Source organism: Mobula hypostoma, chromosome 9, assembly GCF_963921235.1.
Source record: "Mobula hypostoma chromosome 9, sMobHyp1.1, whole genome shotgun sequence".
Taxonomy (NCBI): domain Eukaryota; kingdom Metazoa; phylum Chordata; class Chondrichthyes; order Myliobatiformes; family Myliobatidae; genus Mobula; species Mobula hypostoma.
Window position 1 is genome coordinate 131,389,712 of NC_086105.1, and position 19,176 is coordinate 131,408,887.

Genomic DNA, 19,176 nt, shown 5'->3' on the forward strand with positions numbered 1-19,176 from the left:
TCATCAATGCACTTGCTGATGTAGCTAGTCACTGGTACCGTCTACTCCTCTAAGTTGGTAGAGTCGCCATCGGTTGCAGCCTCCCTGAACATGTGCCAGTCAGTGTGCTCAAAGCAGTCTTGAAGAGCAGAGATGGCTCCTGCTGGCCAGGTTTTCACCTGCTTCTGAACTGGTCTGGAGCGCCTGACGTGCGGTCTGTATGCTGGGATTTGCATAACAGAGATGTGGTCTGTGTAACCGAGATGGGGGCGGGGCTCTGCCCGGTATGCGTCAAAAGGGAAGGGGGATAGCTAACGAAAGTAGATGGTAAGTGATACATGGAGTCCTCTGGAAGAATGTAGTCTGGTCAATAACCAATAATTCACTGTAGAATGGATTCTAGTTAACTGGGACACATCAGGACCAGCACATTTTAGCTCAATTAAGTGCTTGTCCCAATTCGCCTAAGTTTCATGGAAATAGTTAAAAAGGTATTAAAAAAAAAGACAAGCTACCACTTAGCTGAATAAAAATTACGTATATAAATAAAATACAGAACAAATTAAAACACTACCAATACTACAATACATTAAAACTATGTATTAGTTCCAAATAGTTATCAATTGAAGAACTTATCCAGTATATGCTGCCATGTTCTTTTGATTGACTAAATGAAGGAAATCAGAGCAGATACCCAGTGGATAATGGACAGCTTTCAAACAATACTTTTGACTACTGCATCTTTCAAATCTTCATTCGCATTGTAACGTTCAGGATGATTGTTGATACCTTCAAACTCTTCGTATTTTCTTACTTTAGTAGTCGCCAACCGGTCGATCGTGATCAACCAGTCATCTTTCCCAGTAGATCCCAAAAAAAAGAAAAATAAATACACAAATACTGTTGTAATGTGAGCATTACAAGTAATACTAATTAGGATAATGATAATATAGCAATACTTCCGCTACTGAAAGCTGTTTGTAAAGAGAGATTGTTTCCGGATTGCGGGTTTTTAGTTCCGTTCTTTCTGCCCAGTGCGCACGTGTGTAGCTCCCCCGCCATGCACCACAGTAGAAAAGACCGGAAGTAAAACCCCGCAACCCGGAAATACTATCATAATTAGTATTAGTTATTTTTACAATGCTCACATTACAACACCTTTAATTCTATGTTTCATTATTTAATTTTATTTCAACATGAAAAATAAATGAATAAAAATTGACGCTGCACTCAGTGTGATGACTGGGGCTGAATACTTTCTGCTAGTTCCCTGAAATTTGGCTCATAACTACAGACAGTCAGTCTGAGACAGTCTGTGAGGTGTCTGTCAGTAAGATAGCTTCTGTACTTAGATTTCATCATTTTCATCTGTTGCAGCACAGTACCCTCGCAAACCTCCTGACAGACTGAATATTTGAATGGACAGTTTCCTTTGTTAGACTGCATGTTGAATCTGCCATGTTTTTCAGGTGTTTTGTATTGGTAAACTGTTACTGAGACACTAGTATAAGTTTCAGAGGTACGCAAGATAATGACACCACTGTTTTTTGTTTCCCAGTCCTTTTACATTTGGGGAATGTTGGAATTTAAAGGGGGAGGAGTATTGTAATGTGAGCATTATAAAGATAAGTTAATACCAATTAGGATAATGGTAACACTGTATAGCAATACACTTGCTACAGAAAGCTGTTTGTAAACAGAGGTTGTTTCCAGGGTTGCAGGGTTTTACTTCCGGTCTTTTCTGCGCACGTGTGTATAAGCCCCTCCGCCGCATTGGTTTTCCCGTCCCAGATAAAGTTGTTCCTTTGGACATGAAGTTGTCAGTGGTCCTTTTTCAAAGTAGAAGTTACTACAAAAGGTATGAAGTATTGTATTATTCTTAAAGAAAGACAGCTTTGGACTGTTTGATACGCTGCTTACAGTGTTTTCTTGGTTGAATTAATTTGAAAGTTTGACAAAAGCATTTTATGTAATTCAAATACAATTAGCCCAAACAAAAGGCCTCAAGTTGGAAGTACAATCTGAGTTGTTTTTTCTCTAAACAATTTAGTGGGTAGACCTTGCCTTTCACTAAGGCCAAGGTAGGGGATCTTGGGCTTAAAAAGGTTGGTGACCACTACCTTACTTGTTGAAGTACTGAAATGATTTCATTTTCACTCCCGGCTATTTCTGCCATCTCCAAGCCTGAATGCCTGATTTCACAGACAGCAAAACAATTCTGAATTGTCTGTCTATTTCTCACCAACTGTCAATAACAAAAATCTTTGCTTTTGAACACAAACACACACAACTGATACTATTTGAAAATTGTTTGCTCCAAGCATGATGTGGTGCTCCAATGCACATGGCTGATGCTAGTTAGAAATTGTTTGGTGTCAGTCTTTTGTCCTAATTAAGCAGCATAGTGTCCCAAATAAACAAATGGAATCCCGGCTATATTCTTCATTAGTTTTTGTTTTTTTATGAATTGTCCCAAACAAGCGGCAGCCCCAATTAACTGATGGTCCAATTAACTGAAATCCCTGTATATTGGGCAAGAGAGTGCTCATCCATGGTATGTAACCTTAGAATTGAGGCCATTTGTAACTGAATTTATGATATAACAACTGTATGATGGGAGATTTCAGCTCTGCATGGCTTCCCTGGATATGTTCAAATTAGACAATGAATGAAGGAATGACGGAACAGAGAGATTATTGCATATGCATTGGGCAAATTAACCTACACAAGACTCAACAAGTACACCATTTTGCAACAGAAGATCACAAGATCACCAATGAAGCAGTTTTGTATAACCATGAAAAATTACAAAACAATCAGCCAAGCATTCTGTCACTTGCAACATTTTATACAGTCCATGAGCATGTTGCTTTCTCGGTATTGCACATACTCCCAAGGAAATTTTAAGCTCAATTCACTTTTCATTATTCCACTTTTCTGCAGAAGACATACAAAGTATTATTCCACTGTATACCTGGCACAGTAATACATAATGAACTTTTTACATTTGTGGCAACAAGCATCAATCATGTTAGAAGCTCTTGATGAAAATGATCTGTAAATTAATAATTGAACTAAAATACCTAGGCATGTGCCCATAAGTAGAAATTGTTATATACGAAGCTCTAAATTATACAAAGCAAATGATACACTTGGTATTTTGCATATTCTTGGCTCATGAAAGACAACTGTTCTAGCATGAATAAATACTATACTGATCCAAACATTCTCTTTAGGCTACGACCACACTACGCTAGATAATTTTGAAAACGCCAGTTTCGAGTAAAAATGACAGGCGTCCACACTAAGCGTTTTTCAAAATATCTCTGTCCACATTAGACGTATATTTCGGCGAATCTTCTCCTACTGGGCATGCGCAGGACACACAGAAAACAAGCGAAGAGGAAACGGTATACTTGGTACGTGTTTGTCCAGTTACAGAGTAGAAAAACTTAAAAGGAATTGTTCTTGGCTCTCGCGCAGGAGGACTTAAAAAACTAAAGAAAAAAACAAATACTGGAGCGTATGGAGGCAACTGACAGAGAGTTCATGGACAGCATGACCTGCTGACGACGAACATTGAAAAACTGAATAACTCTGTTGCATTAATAAAGCACCTTGTTCAATGTATAAAATATGTCTGCATCAGTGTTATCTTGTATTTCCGTACAATGTTACATTAAGCCATTACACATCTATTGTCAGAGAAGTACTTGTATAAATAGGTAAACCACCTTGGTTCTTGATCCTCCAAAATATTCCGCATGGAATTTAAACTGGAGGTGGCGGAGGGTGTTTTCTGTCCTTACCTTCGTACAAGCAAGGACAGAAAACAGGATAAAGTGAGTATACTTATTTATTCAGTAAGCAATGGGTCGAAGTATTTGGTGAGTACATTTCTAACTCTTCTGGCTTCAGTCTCATTGCCCTCTGTTCTGAAATTGTTAGGTTCTGCGAAGTGCAGAATCAAATACCGCTGTGATGATTGTACGCTCTAGTATCAATTGGGGGGGGGGAGAGAGAGAGAGGGAGGGGGAGGGGGAGGGGGAGGGGGAGGAGGAGGAGGAGGAGGAGAAGAAGAAGAAAATGCAATGCCGTGCTGCTGCCATCTGTTGTGGCACGTCATGACAGCGGCTTTAAAAAGCTCCGTTAACCATGTCCTCACCACAACGGATATTAGGCATTTTCAGATTTATTCACTCTGGAGACCGTTTCTGAAAATCTCTGTTTTCAGGGGATGAAAACGCCGTTTTAGTGTGGACAGAGGGTCAAAACGAAGAGAAAAAGCTTCGTTTTCAAAATTATCCGGCGTAGTGTGGACATAGCCTAGGCGTTGCACATTCAACTTTTAGGAACTTGAAAGGCCTTTGAATTGTGGACATATTCCCATGCAGTAACTTTTTCCAAATTTTCTAGATTCCACAGTAATTAGGTTCTGCAATCCCCAACTTGTTTATTCTCCTTTCAACTATCTAAATTAAAATGCCTTCTCAGATTCAAGACAATTAATAGTTTTAAAAAAAAACAAACCATACTTAATTGAAGTCAATAATACATTTACTATCCTATATTTTTTGTCTTTTTACAAACACACCATTGCCACTCTCTCCAGTTGTTGATGATGGTAGTCAATGAATAAACTATAAATACTTAAAATACTCTGCTCTCCAAGACAGTTAGTTGCCTGCTCAGGCAGCCCTAAGGGAGCAAGGACGATATAGGCTTTGAGGATTCTGAGGTGGTTAATCAAGCCAACAGAGGGAAGGGAGACACTTTCAGATGGGACAGGTCATGGGTAGGTAATTAGTAAAATAGTCATCTCCTTCCACTGATTCTGCAAGACCTCCATGTATCTGACACATGGCCTCCAGGTTCTTGTCATGGGTTACAAGTTCCAGGAAGTTGTGGAAATATTGCATCTGTTCAACAAGGCTTTGAGCAAATTTTTAAACTTTTATTTATCTGTATGACCACTTCTTGCTACAACAGTATCTACTTTGGTAAACTGACATCTGATATGCAAAAGGCACATTGCAGCTGACTGAGTGTGACTAAGACCTCAAAACTACAGATATAGACTTAGCAGAGAGTAATGATACTTGCTCATTTGTCCTTTCATTAAATTTGGAGGATTTTGCAGAGACAACGATGGCGCTATAATCCAACATCTTGACATGCCGGCTGCCAATAATCCAAATCTCAGGAAAAACAAGCAAAGAAATCCCTGCTGCCCAGTAGACCATGAGTTTAATATCGGGTTTGAAGTCTTAATCTTCAAATACCCTCTCCTTAAATGACTAAAGACTGTGCAAGTACATTGAAAACAATGGCAAGTTTCATCATCAATATCTACCTTTTCCAAAAAGGGGCTTGAGCATATTAAATGCTACACTTTTACCTAGCCCTTGACATCAATCTTTATTGAGATGGCAAAATAGTCCAATAAAATCTTTTGTCTTGTAGACGTTGAATTCAAGTGTGTTCAATAAGTATCATCTATACACTGCAATTCCATAACCAAGTAATTTTAATGGAGTAAATTTGGTTCTGGAACATAGTTGCTACAGGATGAACAGTTTACCATTAGTTCTGGAGATCTGCTCCAGCACTGCAGTTTTTTGGATACAAGGTACAACACTACAAGCAGAAATTTTGAAAGAAATGTTGAGGCAATGATGGGGTCTTGATTGACATCAATCTTCACTGGTTCTGCTGTAGACTCATTGACTAACATCATGAACTCACGTCATTATGAAACAAGCACAATATAGAGATGAGCTCCTGTGGCAGCACAGCCGGAGAAGGTTCAAGGAAGATTTAAAATGGATTTGAGAAGTTTAGTTAGAGCAAGATTATCTAGACTATTTGTAACTTGTAAATGAAGATGGAAGATTTATACTAAGATCCGGAAGAACTTATTTCTATTTCTAGAAGTCAAAGACTAGAGGACATAAACTGAAATTAATAGGATGAGAATCAACAACTCAGAGCTGCATAATGGAATTAGTCTCAAATACGCTTTTGGCTGGCATAGACACAATCATTGCTTCTTTTGCTGTACACTTCTGTGAGAGGTTTACTACTTCCAAGCTCACAGTATCTATTGCAAGAGCAATAGTCTGACATAAAGAACTGTGCAAATTTTCTCCAAAACAAAATCACACAGAAAAGTGACATTCCAGAGCCATAATGCTCTGTTCCAATCCTGTAGTTTCCAAAGCTACACCTAAAATATCAGAATCACCATTCCCCAGGTATACTGCAGCAAACTGAGGTGTTTCCAACTTGATTGTGTGTAGGGTATCAGAAGATAAATCAATCAATTAAAACCATTAGAGGTAAAGTGGCAAAGCTACAGGGTGTAACTAAGTTTAAAGAAAAGTTTGCACCTCACCTTCCATTTGTAGCTTGCAACTGGACTTGTATCCAATCTCTTTACTGTGGAGGGCTCAGGAAAAGCATCCTGCATTTCAAGCAAAACATCACAAATACACACATTATAAACAGGAACATGTTATAAACACGTATTGACTGGGACTCCCATACTATAAAAGGAGTAGATGAGATTGTCAAATATGTTCTAAAAAGTTTCCTTAATCACTATGCAGAAGCTCCAACAAGAGAATGTATGAGACTTGATATATTATTAGGGAACGAGACAGGGTAGGTGACAGAAGTTTGTGTGGGGGAACACTTTGCCATTTGTTTCAAGGCAATGTAGGGTTCTCAGTAATATTAGCTGCTAACTGCTAATAATGAAATGGCTTCTCTGTAATGTTAACTGATGAGGTAAGGTTCTCTGAAGCAACATGCTTGGGTTATTATTAGTGATAACGGGACTTGTATTCATTTGCTAACCAATGGAAGAGATGTTATTCTTTCTGTGTGAAAGCTGTTAGTTTGCGCAGCTTGGGGTTTTTTTCAGAGAGGAAGAACGCAGAGGAAGGACGTGCTGGTCGCGCTCTGGTAGACCACCATGGTTGGTCCCAGTCGGAGGGTCGAGGAGTTCGGAGGAGATCGAATGGTGGGGAGAAGGCTCCAGTAATTGAGCTCCAACGTTGTGCACAAATTGGTTGAACTCTGATAAGTTTGGCGCCTTTTTCTTTTCCTTTTGTATTTGTATCTCTATTAACCACATAGTCACATTAAGATTTATAAAGTGTAAGCAGTTACTTGTACCTTGTGTGCTGTCTGATATTTTATGTGTGAGTTTGTACCGGGGTGCATTACACAGCATCTATGCAAACGTGAGACACAGTTTGGCAAGCGGACGGGGTACCCCCTAGACAAACGTGAGTCGATAGCCCTAAGCGTCACAGTAATTATGGGAAAGGGTGGGTCTGATTCTTGGATTGTGATTCTAAATTGAAGACAGGCCAATTCTGATAGCATCAGAAAGGATCTAGCAAGTATGGACTAGTACATGTTGTTTTCTAGCAAAGGTGGCTTAGTAAATGGGAGGCCTTCAACATGAAATATTGTGAGTACCAAGCTTGTATGTGCAGTCAGAATAAATGGCAAGGATAACAGGTTTAGGAAACCTTAGTCTTCAAGAGATATTGAGGCCCTGGTTAAGAAACAAAAGGAGGTGCATAGCAGGATTTGGCAGGCAAGAACAAATATGAGAGATCTGGAGTATAAGAAATGCAAGAGAACACTTATGAAATCAGGAGGGCTAAAAGGGATGGGGTTGCTCAAGCAGACAAGGTGCAATAGAATTCTACGGGCTTCTACAGATATATGTTAGAGCAAAAAGATTGCAAAGGACACAATTAGTCCTCTGGAAGATCATAATGGTAATCTATGTGTGGAGCCAAGAGATGGGAGAGATCTTAAATGGAATTTTTGCATCTGTGGGAGGTTGGTCAAGAAGGTTCAGTCACTTGGCATTCAAGATGAGGGAGTAAATTGGATTAGACATTGGCTTTGTGGGAGAAGCAAGAATGCTAGTAGGTGGTTGCTGCTCTGAGTGGCCTGTGACTAGTACCTCAGGGATCGGTGCTGAGTCCAGTGTTGTTTGTCATCTATATCAATGATCCGGATGACAATGTGGTTAACTGGATCAGCAAATTTTCAGATGACACCAAAGATTAAGGGTGTAGTAGACAGAAAGGAAGATCATTAAAGTTTGCAGCAGGATCTGCACCAGCTGGAAAAACAGCAGATGGAATTTAATGCAGACAAGTGAGAGGTGTTGCATTCTGGAGAACCAACCAGGGTACATAGTGATCTGTAGAGCATTGAGGAGGGAGGTAGAAAAAAGGGATCTAGGAATACAGGTTCATAATTCAGTGAAAGTGGCATCACTAGTTGATAGGGTCGTAAAAAACACTTTTTGGACATTGGTTTTCATAAATCAAAGTAATGAGTACAGGAGTTGTGATGTTATGGTGAAGTTGTATAAGACATTGGTGAGGCATAATTTAGAGTATTGTGTGCAGTTTTCGTGCCTAACCACAGGAAAGATGTCAATAAGATAGAAAGAGTACAGAGAAAATGTACAGGGATGCTGCACAGACTGGAGGACCTAAGTTATAAGGAATAAGTTAGAACTTTATTCGCTAAAATGTAGGAGATTGAGGGGAGATTTGATAGCGGTATACAAAATTATGAGAGGTATAGATGCGGTAAGTGCAAGCAAGCTTTTTCCACTGAGGTTGGGCGAGACTACATCTAGAGATCATAGATGTCAAGGATGAATGGTGAAATGTTTAAGGGGAACACAAAGGGAAATGTCTTCACTCAGAGTGGTGAGTGTGGAACAAGTTGCCAGCGCAAGTGATAGATGTGACTTCAATATTCAAGAGAAGTTTGGATAAATACACGGATGGGAGGGGTATGCAGGTCCTTAGGACTAGCCGGTTTAAATGGTTTGGCACAGACTGGATGGGCCTAAGTTACTGTTTCTGTGTTGCAGTTTTCTGACTCTATAAACTTCCAGAATTCACAAAAGTGAATTTATTTGCTTCATCTAACTAGACTGTGTGATACAGTGCAAGTTTTGTGAACTGCAGTTATCTGCTCACATACAACAGGAATTCTGCAGATGCTGGAAATTCAAGCAACACACATCAAAGTTGCTGGTGAACACAGCAGGCCAGGCAGCATCTCTAGAAAGAGGTACAGTCGACGTTTCAGGCCGAGACCCTTCATCAGGACTAACTGAAGGAAAAGTTAGCAAGAGATTTGATTCAAAAAATCCATCCCCACCCATTGAAAATATTTAATTCATCTACCTAACACTAACCTTTTCTTCTTTGGGTGGTCGACCCCTTTTCCTTGTATTATGTTCTGAAATTTCTGCTACAGACAAATTTTGTCGATTGTCTTCAGATGAAATATGTTTGTTTCTATCTTCTGGTGAGGTAAGTGCAGATACCTAAAAAGTAATTAGCTTAAAATGAAAACGCACAGCAATAATCCAAAAATCTGCTAAACATTACCTTAAGTGGCATGGATTGTGAAAAATCACATTTCCGGACAATCTGTAAATCAACTCAGCCCGGACCATCCACTGATGTACTTTGTCTCATCCATTTGGAGTTTTGAAAATAACTCAAATGTGCTGGATTTTTAAAAATTAGCTCAAAGGTCATCAGCTACAGCACAAAGTCCCAGTATTGAGAGGCAAATGAATAAAATATTCTAACTACAGTTTCCTCTGCAGAGTTGGTGTGTGCCTGATAGACCAAACAGTACAGTATCAATGCTGAGAGCCTCAGTATCTCAGGGATACTTGGACATGCTAGATTTCCAGCATGCATCTAAATGAACTGAATATAGAGATGATTTTCATCACTTTCTCTATGCACTAAGTCAATGTACAAATAGACTTCATTATCAAACCAAGAGACTATTTTAAAAAAAAAGCACACTGCAAGTTGCACCCAGTCAATTTAAGATAAACAGCATTAACATGAAAATACTGCTAATATTGAAGAATTCCAAATGATCAATGAGTTTTGACTTTCACAGCTTATTATGAAATCTGAAAAATAAGATAAGGTGCCGCACAAGAGACTTAAAAATAAGGTACAGATGCATGGAGTTGGAAGAAGTGTATTGGCATGGATATTGGATTGGTTAACTAATAGAAGGCAGAGAGTTGGTATAAATGGGTGTTTCTCTGGTTGGCAGTCAGTGGTGAGTGGGGTGCCGCAGGGGTCGGTGCTGGGCCTGCAGATGTTTACCATTTACATTGATGATTTGGGAGAGGGGACTGAGTGTAGCGTAGCAAAATTTGCTGATGACACTAAACTGAGTGGAAAAGCAAATTGTACAGAGGATGTGGCGAGTCTGCAGAGGGATATAGATAGGTCAAGCGAGCGGGCCAAGGTCTGGCAGATGGAATACAACGTTGGTAAATGCGAGATCATCCACTTTGGAAGAAATAATAGAAGAGCAGATTATTATTTAAATGGTGAAAGATTGCATCATACTGTTGTGCAGACGGACTTGGGAGTGCTTGTTCATGAATCGCAAAAAGTTGGCTCGCAGGTACAACAGGTTATTAAGAAGGCAAACAGAATGTTGGCCTTCATTGCTATAGATTGAATTCAAGAGCAGGGAGGTCATGCTGCAACTATACAGGGTACTGGTGAGGCCACATCTGGAGTACTGTGTACAGTTCTGGTCTCCATACTTGAGGAAGGGTATACTGGCTTTGGAGAGAATGCAGAGGAGGTTCACCAGGTTGATTCCAGGGATGAAGGGGTTAACCTATGAGGAGAGTTTGAGTCGCCTCGGACTATACTCTCTGAAGTTCAGAAGAATGAGAAGGGATCATTTAGAAACATACAAAATTTTGAAAGGGATAGATAAGATAGAAGTAGGAAAGTTGTTTCCATTGGTAGGTGAGACTAGAACTAGAGGACATTGCCTCAAGATTCAGGGGAGATGATTTAGGATGGAGATGAGGAGAAACTGTTTTTCCCAGAGAGTGGTGAATCTGTGGAATTTTTTGCCCAGGGGAGCAGTTGAGGCTTCCTCACTAAGTATATTTAAGAAACAATTAGACAGGTTTTTACATAGTAAGGAAATTAAGGGTTATGGGGAAAAAGCAGGTAGATGGAGCTGAGTACACGGACAGATCAACCACGATCTTGTTGAATGGTGGGGCAGGTTCGATGGGCCGGATGGCCTACTCCTGCTCCTATTTCTTATGTTCTTATACATATTCCAATTATGGCCTTTCCAGTCATGCTTTCAAAGATAGAGCTTAAAATAGTTATCTTTAAGGTTCTCCATTGGCATTAAGTCAAGCTTAATACAGATATTAACAATTCCAAAAAGTATTCAGATCATAGAAAATAAAATTTTCTCAAAGGAAATATGGTATTTGTTATTTTTAAAAGATTTGTATTCACACTACAAACGACAAGCTATATTTTGAAGGGATTCTTGTTTTACACAAAGATTACAAGTCAATTTAGCGAACTAACTACAATGATACAATTCTATTCAATCCCTAAGCAAAATTAAATCAGATATTGTGCACACGAACTCACAATTTAGTCTTCAGGGAGGGATATACTCACTTTAGAGACACTGGACATGTGGGAAATAACTGAATTTATTATACCAAGAGCAAGAAGGAAGAAAACAGATGAAGGAAAACAGAAAATTTCTGTTGTTACAAATTGAGCAAATAGCTATCAATTTCAAAAAGCTAACGGAATGGAACACTAAGATGATTTATTTTCCACATAGTTATGACTACCATGGTTTCCAAAATACATTGAATTTTATTTAAAATACCAGCATACTAGTTACTTGGTTACTAAAGTTAACATACCTCAGAAATACAGGTTTATATTCACAATTAAAAAGATTTGACTGTTATAATATGCATAATAAAAATGATCAGGCAGAAAAGTCTTAAGAGAGGTGTACAAGATGATATGAGGTATAATTTTAAAGTGAATGTCGAAAATATAGGTGGGGGGATGCCAGAGGTAGGTGGAATACACTGCCGGTCATTGTAGTAGAGGCAGATGCATTAGGGACATTTAAGAGGCTCTTAGATTGGCACATGGTTGATAGAAAAATGGAAGGCTCTGTAAAAGGGAAGGATTAGATTGATCTTTGTGTAGGTTAAAAGGTCAGCACAACATCATAGGTCAAAGAGTCTGTACTGTGCTATAGTGTTTTATGTTCTAAAAGTCAGCTAAGTTATCAATCAGCAATTCTGTAGCTCACTGATTTGATCAACAACATACCAAAGATATAAAAGGATAATGCTCAGTAGATACCGCTGTGAAACAAAGCCTTAAATTTTAATACACCCGAGGCAGAGTGTGGTAAACTATTTTATTTGCCAACTCCATTTTAAAAATAAGTGGATTTTGAGAACAAAGTCTGAGGGGAAAAAGAAAGGAATTAGTCGCACATGGTAGTGGAGGAAATGGGAATAGATAACAAGAGACAAAGCCTGCTATTGAGGCAGTCAATTCCACGTGATGCCTACAATCTGCATAAAGGTTTCTTTTGAACACAACTGCAGATTTCTGCCAATCACCTTAAATGGGAGAAAATGTATTCAAAACTTCAGTTCCTTTACTCACTTGACCTCCTCTGCCTAGCTAATGGGAATAGACACCCCCCCCCACCACCAATATCCTATCCAAGTCAGTTCAGATCTAATATACATCAGATAAATTACCTCAAGCTTCTTCAAGGAAAATAACCTGAGATTTTCTAGACAAGCAGTGACAAACATTTTTGAGTACATGTGCCTAAATTGGCAATAGTCTTCTAAAACATTCTCTCATGTGCCATAATAATTTTGAGCAGATGATCAATGATTAATGAATTATTAATCATAATTATGGACTTTAAGGAAAAAGGAATGTTGCTTATTTACATTGTTTTACTATTAATAAAAGTATAACAGAAACAAATTGAAATAAATGAAGCATTTTAGAAAATCTGCTTAAAATATTAAGCTTTTTAAAGAAAAATAACATTTCTAAACAGTATTAATAACATAACCATTTACTTTCTAAATACTTGTGTACACCAGGTCTGAAAGGATTTTAAAACCTATCATCCAACATCACATATTCTCATCTAGCTGGCACCAAGCTAGTGCGAGACATTTCCTGTGAAAATAACTCATTGTTCTCAGGTTGTAAACAAGTCATTTGCTGCTTCATTTGGCAGTAAAGGTAATCATTATGTATCTTTTTATTAGTGGTGGGGTTTAAAGAATCAAGGGGTGGCCATGTAACCATGCTCTAGACCAGGGATGGCCAACCTATGGAGCATGCACCGAAAGTGGCTCATTGGATGATTAGAAGTGGTGCATTGCACCCCAGTGATAATAATAAAAAAAAGTAAGCCTACTCATGCAAAAAGTATTAACCAAAAACCGATTTGTAGGAAAAAAACCTAAAACAGGAATTCAAGAAGCTTAGAGCTAGGAATGGGTTTTACTGAGAATAAATCTAAAACTTAGCAATTATTTTCAGTGATTTTATTATTTCATGCACATCTTTTGGCGAATGTTATCTCCTTTCACATTAATCTGTTTTCAATTTTAAAAAAATGTTCAGTGAGTCAAACTAGGAAAGAAGGACCTTTGCTCTGCAGTTGTTCCATAACTGTTCAATAGATGTTTGATACTTGTTTGATCCTGAGGCGCCAGGCGTCTGCACCAGCGGCGCGTCGTAGGTTTTTGTCAGTCAGTTTACAATTGACACTCGTGCACTACGGAATTGTGCTTTGTTTGTCCTTTGCGAACATTTGCAGTTTTATACTTTTTCGAAAATTAAGCCTTGTTTTTACATTCAGTTACCTATCACAGTGCAAAAGAAAAGCAGAAAGTGATAGTAAGCGTGAATCCAATGAACAGTGGGAAAATGAGTTCTTATTCATAGCGTGTCTGTCAGGAAAACCATTTTGCATTGTTTGTGAAAACACTTTTTCACATAATAGAAGAATAATATGACACTATAAAACACAATAACAGACTGAAATAGAAGGAAAACTGAAGCTAGTGCTTGGGTCTGAGTTATGGAAAGAATATGTGATTAAGAGAAAGGAAGAAATCAAAAGAAGACAAAATATATTTGTTAAAAGAAGTCTCATTAAGGTAAGTAATGTTCATCTTGTTTTTATATTAAATCAATATATCATGTATAAATGCTAAATAGGTCTATAGTAACATATTTTTACAAGAATTGAATGGGGGTACAGGAGTTGTATGGCGCATCTCAACTCGTGCGTGAAAAAATTGACCCATGGAATGTAAAAGGTTGGCCACCTCTGCTCCAGACAATCTTCATATTCAAAACCCATTATCCTGGAGTCATTCCAAATCATTCCTTCAGGACCCGCATTCCCTAAAATGCAGTGACCAGAACTTACAGTAATACTTAGCTGTGGCCTACTAAGTTCACAACTAACTTCGTACTTTTTTGCACTCAATGCCTCTATTTATGAAACATTTCCAAAAGTTTGTTATTTGCTTTCTCAAGATTTCCTATTTCATGTACCTATTCAATTGTGCATCCTGTTATCTACAGTACTTCTAAAATACACTCAGTAGCACTGTCCCTTAAACTTCCTCCTAGAATGAATCCCTTTAGATTTCTCTGCAATACATTCTCTGCATTCCCTTTCACTCACATAATCTTCCCCCCCCCACTACCAATTATCCTCCTCCTTACTTAAAATTCATCTAATTTTCATACCATCTGCCACGAGCATGCACTAGGCTAAACTAAAAGGAATGGGAACAAACTTACCTGGTTTAAATAAAATTTCAAATGAATTAAACTTTGTCTGCACAAATGTTAGCATTCTAATTTTTAAACCTACTTATTTATAAAATTATTCAACTACTTGAATACTTTTGAACACCAGACTTTCAGAAGCATTCCATTTAGCAACAGGTTCAACAGCCTGCAGGGCAAAATTCTGGCAGCAAAGTAAGCCACTGCTGGTTCTGTTCTGGGTTGGATCTCCCCAATCAGTTGGGAACCAGCCTCCCAGCAGAAAGTATTCCAAGGCAGGCATTTGCAAAACTAGGGTTAGCAGCTCTTCCGCATCACCTGCCTTAATATTGGGAACCAGCTCTTTTCTTCTTTCACAATTTTCCAGTCCAACCAATCTACACCTGCTTACATCAATCCATATTCCATATATCTGCAATTGCAGAGTATGAACTTTATTCAGCACATTTTAACTTTTCGTGCCTCAAAACAAATACATTTTTTCTAATCTCTTGACATCGCATACATAAATATTATTTTTCTCTGGTTCCATCTAACACTTTTCAGTCCTTTGTGTAACTAGTCCTTCCTTTGTAATGGCATATGCCAGTACCCAACCAATGCCAAGTAACAGAAGACATCAAGAGCAAACAGGTCACTTTTGGGATGGAAGACTGTGATTGGTGGAAAACCAAAGGTTATCGACCTCAAGTATTCCCATTTTAGACAGAAGAATGAGGTGATCTTAAAGAAGACAGAAACTTCTTATTAGACTTGTGACAGTATTGATACTGAGCTGATATTCCTGAGGCTTGGAGCCAGAAATAGGGATTTGTCTCAAAATAACAGCTCATCCATTGAGTACAGAAATTTCACCAACCAGTGAATGCTGAATCTTTGAAATTCTTTACCCATGAGGGCTGTGGAGAGAAAGAGAGTAGCAGTGGAATAAACAAATTTTAACAGGCTCAGGCAATTTTGCTATATCACCTCACTAAGGAAATGCACATTCCTTGCATTTCTACCCACTGTATCAAAAAAAATGCTGTCCATGAAGACCATCATTGTAAGAGAGCCACAGTAAATCAGTTAGCATGACATTATTACAGCTTAGGATGTCAAAATTCGGAGATGAATACTGGCACTGTCTGAAAAGGAATGTGCATGTTCTCCCAGTGACCACAGGGATTTCGTCTGGGTGTTCTGGTTTCCTCCCACAGTCCAAAGGTGTGCTGGTTAGTAGGTTAACTGGTCATTGTAAACTGCCCTATGATTTTTTTTCACCCTCTCTGTGCTTTGTGGCACATCAGGCGGTAACCTTGCAGTTTCTTTGGCAATTTGTCTGTTTTTAAATGAGGCCGAGTTGTGAGCTCAATGCTCAACCCAGTGCAGTGCACGAAACTGGCCAGATTCAAACCCGGGACCACTTACCTCAATATCCGGTGTGGATGGCACTGCACCACCAGCCGGCTTTGTCCTATGATGAGGTTAGGTTAAATAGTTGAGCTGTTGGGCAGTGCCGCTCAGCTCGTTTGACTGGAAGGACCTATTCTGCATTGTATCTCTGAATAAATACATAAATTACTTTTAATTCTACTCTCCACTGTGTCAAAACATGTGCTGTCTTGAAGACCACTGTAGATTCTTGCAATAAGGATGTTCCATGAGAGAGTGAGTATGCATGCTTTCAAGGGGGTAACATTGGAAGTTATTTATTATTTTGAGTTGAAAGAGAAAAAGGAGAGTTAATTTCCTCCAGATGACAAATATTAAAGAGCAATTTTAGAATAAGGGGATGATAATCTGAGATGGCATTATTTCCTTGATCCCAGGCCTGTAAAATCCTCCAGAAAGCTCTGAGAGATAGATTTTGAAATTGAAGAATACAGAGATCGAGCAGAGCAGTTGACTTTAGTCTCCAGCCATTATCTTAAAAAATTGAAATGCAGGCTTCAAGGTCTCCTTGTTCTATTCCTGCTTCCAATTACATGTATGAAGTGGACAAGAAGAAGCATCAGCACCTTGCAGACATATTTGAAATATATGAGAAGTTCTAAAACTAGCTACACTGGAAGTAGCATTTCCTAATTAAGTAATAGAAACAGCCCGATGTGAATAGAAATTAGTTGTCAGTTACATTGAACTTCCCTATAACTGTATCACATGATTCTCTAGCTCACACCAAACAGGAAGCATAAATGTTTTAATTCACCAGATATACTACATTACCTTACCTTGGATTTAATGAATTCCTCAACTGCATCCACTGCCTGTTGAAAGCGTTTTCCTTTTGTAATTTTTATCATTTCCTCCTTGTGAAGATGGTAGGATTTAAGTTGGTCGACTTTGATCCATGCACTGGAAGAAAATTTAATCAGTTTCCAGAATCATATACTTTGAATTTCTGCAATAGGTTCTTCTAAAATTGTTACCAATTCCGAGATTTGTCATTAGCAATATACATTGACATCTAGTGTGCCTTGATAGAACACACAACTCTCTCAGTCACTGCTACTACATCAGGCCAATACAATTAGCTACGGATTATGACTTTCACATATAAAATTTCAGGGAAAACCCAAAGTAAAGTTCAAAGTAGATTTATTATCAAAGAATCAGAATCATGCTTAATATCACTGGCACATGTCGTGAAACATGTTGTTATGTGGCAGCAGGACAATGCAATACATTTAAACAAAACTAACTTATAATAAGAAATATACATAAAAATTAAAATAAATGAGTAGTGCAAAAAGAGAGCAAAAAATAGTGAGTTAGTGTACATGCGGGTTCATTATCCATTCAGAAATCTGACAGCAGAAGGGAAGAAGCTGTTCTTGAAACAGAGCCTGTGTCTTCAGGCTCCTGTACCTCCTCCTTGATGGTAGCAATGAGAAAAGGACACGTCCTGGGTGAAGGGGTCCGTAATAATTGAAGCTGTCTTTTTTTTAGGCATTGTCTTTTGAAAATGTCCTTAAACCTGGGGAGGCTCATGCCCAATGGAGCTGGTTGAGCCTGCGACTTAGTGCAGCATTTTCCAATCCTGTGCAGTGGCACCTCCACACCAGACGGTGATGCAAACAGTTAGAATGCCCTGCATGGCACATCTGTCGAAATTTGCAAGTGTCCTTGGTGAATATCAATTATCCTCAAACTCCTAGCGAAATATAGCTGCTGTTGTGCCTTCTTTGTAATTGCATCAATATGTTGGGCCCAGGACAGATCTTCAGAGATGTTGACACCCAGGAACTTGAAACTGTTCACTCTTTCCACTGCTCATCCCTCAATGAAGACTGGTATGTGTACCCTTGACCTCCCTCTGCTGAAGTCCACAATCAATTCCTTGGTCTTACTGACATGGAGTGCAAAGCTGTTGTGACACCACTGAACCAGCTGATCTATCTCACTCCTGTCCACCTCCTTGTCACCATCTGAAATTTTGCCAACAAGTACGTATATGTTGCCATATACTGCCTTGAGATTCATTTTCTTGCAGGCATTTATGGGAAAATACAGAAATATAATAGCTTATGAAAAACTATACATAACAAAGACTGTCAAACATCCAATGTGCAAAAGCAGACATATCATGTCAGTAATAAACAACAAAAATGCAAATAAATACTGCTTAAGACAGTAGTTGTAGAGTCCTTGAAAGTGAGTCTCAAAGTTTTGGTGCAGTGGTGATGAATGGTGAAGTTATCCAGAATTATAGCAAGCATAATCAATCAATTCAGACGTAATGGAGGAAGAACAACAAAACAACAAAAGATCAATAACACTGCCTAGGACAACCCCAAGCCTGGTTGCAAATGGAGGAAGGTTAGACATGGGGCTACCAATGCCATTCCATAAAAACATTAGTGCTATAGAAACACAACAAAACCTCCAAGACCTCATCCCTGGGAGAAGAAGGATCTTTGTAGATGGGTTACACCTGGGGGTAACTTAAAAGACTGGCCCAGGACAGAGGACTCTAGCAGCCTATGCCCCAGTTGGGGTGATGGGCTTAAGAAGAACAAGAGATCTTTACTGGAGTGCTGAGGGCAGGATTACAATGTTCGGTCTAAGACACTGAAACACTTCATGAATTTAACAACATGTGTGAATTTCCTCAAGACTACACTTGTCCCTATCACCTGCGAGTGCTGAAGTAAACCAAAATATCTACATGAAGTGCTTTCATGTGTGAACTTGTTATGCAGATGAAGGATAATTTCTCAAAGCACAACTTTTGAAAAAAAAATTTAGGCACAGGTATATAAAAAAAAACAACAAAAATCTTAAAAATATTTAAATAAAATTAATCTTGTTAAACAAAACAAAGAAGCATAAGCTAATAGTATTCTTTAAAGGTGCACCTTAAGACCATTTCTTCAAGCATTATCCTTTAAAATGACCCAGTAAACCTAGTGAATAGGATTTTGGAAAAAAAGAACATGCTATGATTTTTTTTTAAAACACCTGTTTTAAAAAAAACTAC

The 19,176-nt window shown here is 38.6% G+C and overlaps 1 protein-coding gene across 2 annotated transcripts in view; it reads right to left on the reverse strand.

Annotated features, from left to right (window-relative positions):
• Positions 1-19,176, reverse strand: part of glyr1 (glyoxylate reductase 1 homolog (Arabidopsis)) — a 62,209-nt gene that overhangs the window by 40,921 nt on the left and 2,112 nt on the right. For both annotated transcript variants that reach the window (XM_063059181.1, XM_063059180.1), the window contains exons 4-6: positions 16,928-17,051; positions 9,227-9,358; positions 6,374-6,442 (exon numbers count right to left, since the gene is read on the reverse strand). In XM_063059181.1, the coding sequence (XP_062915251.1) occupies positions 6,374-6,442; positions 9,227-9,358; positions 16,928-17,051 (325 nt within the window). The remainder of the gene's footprint in view (positions 1-6,373; positions 6,443-9,226; positions 9,359-16,927; positions 17,052-19,176) is intronic.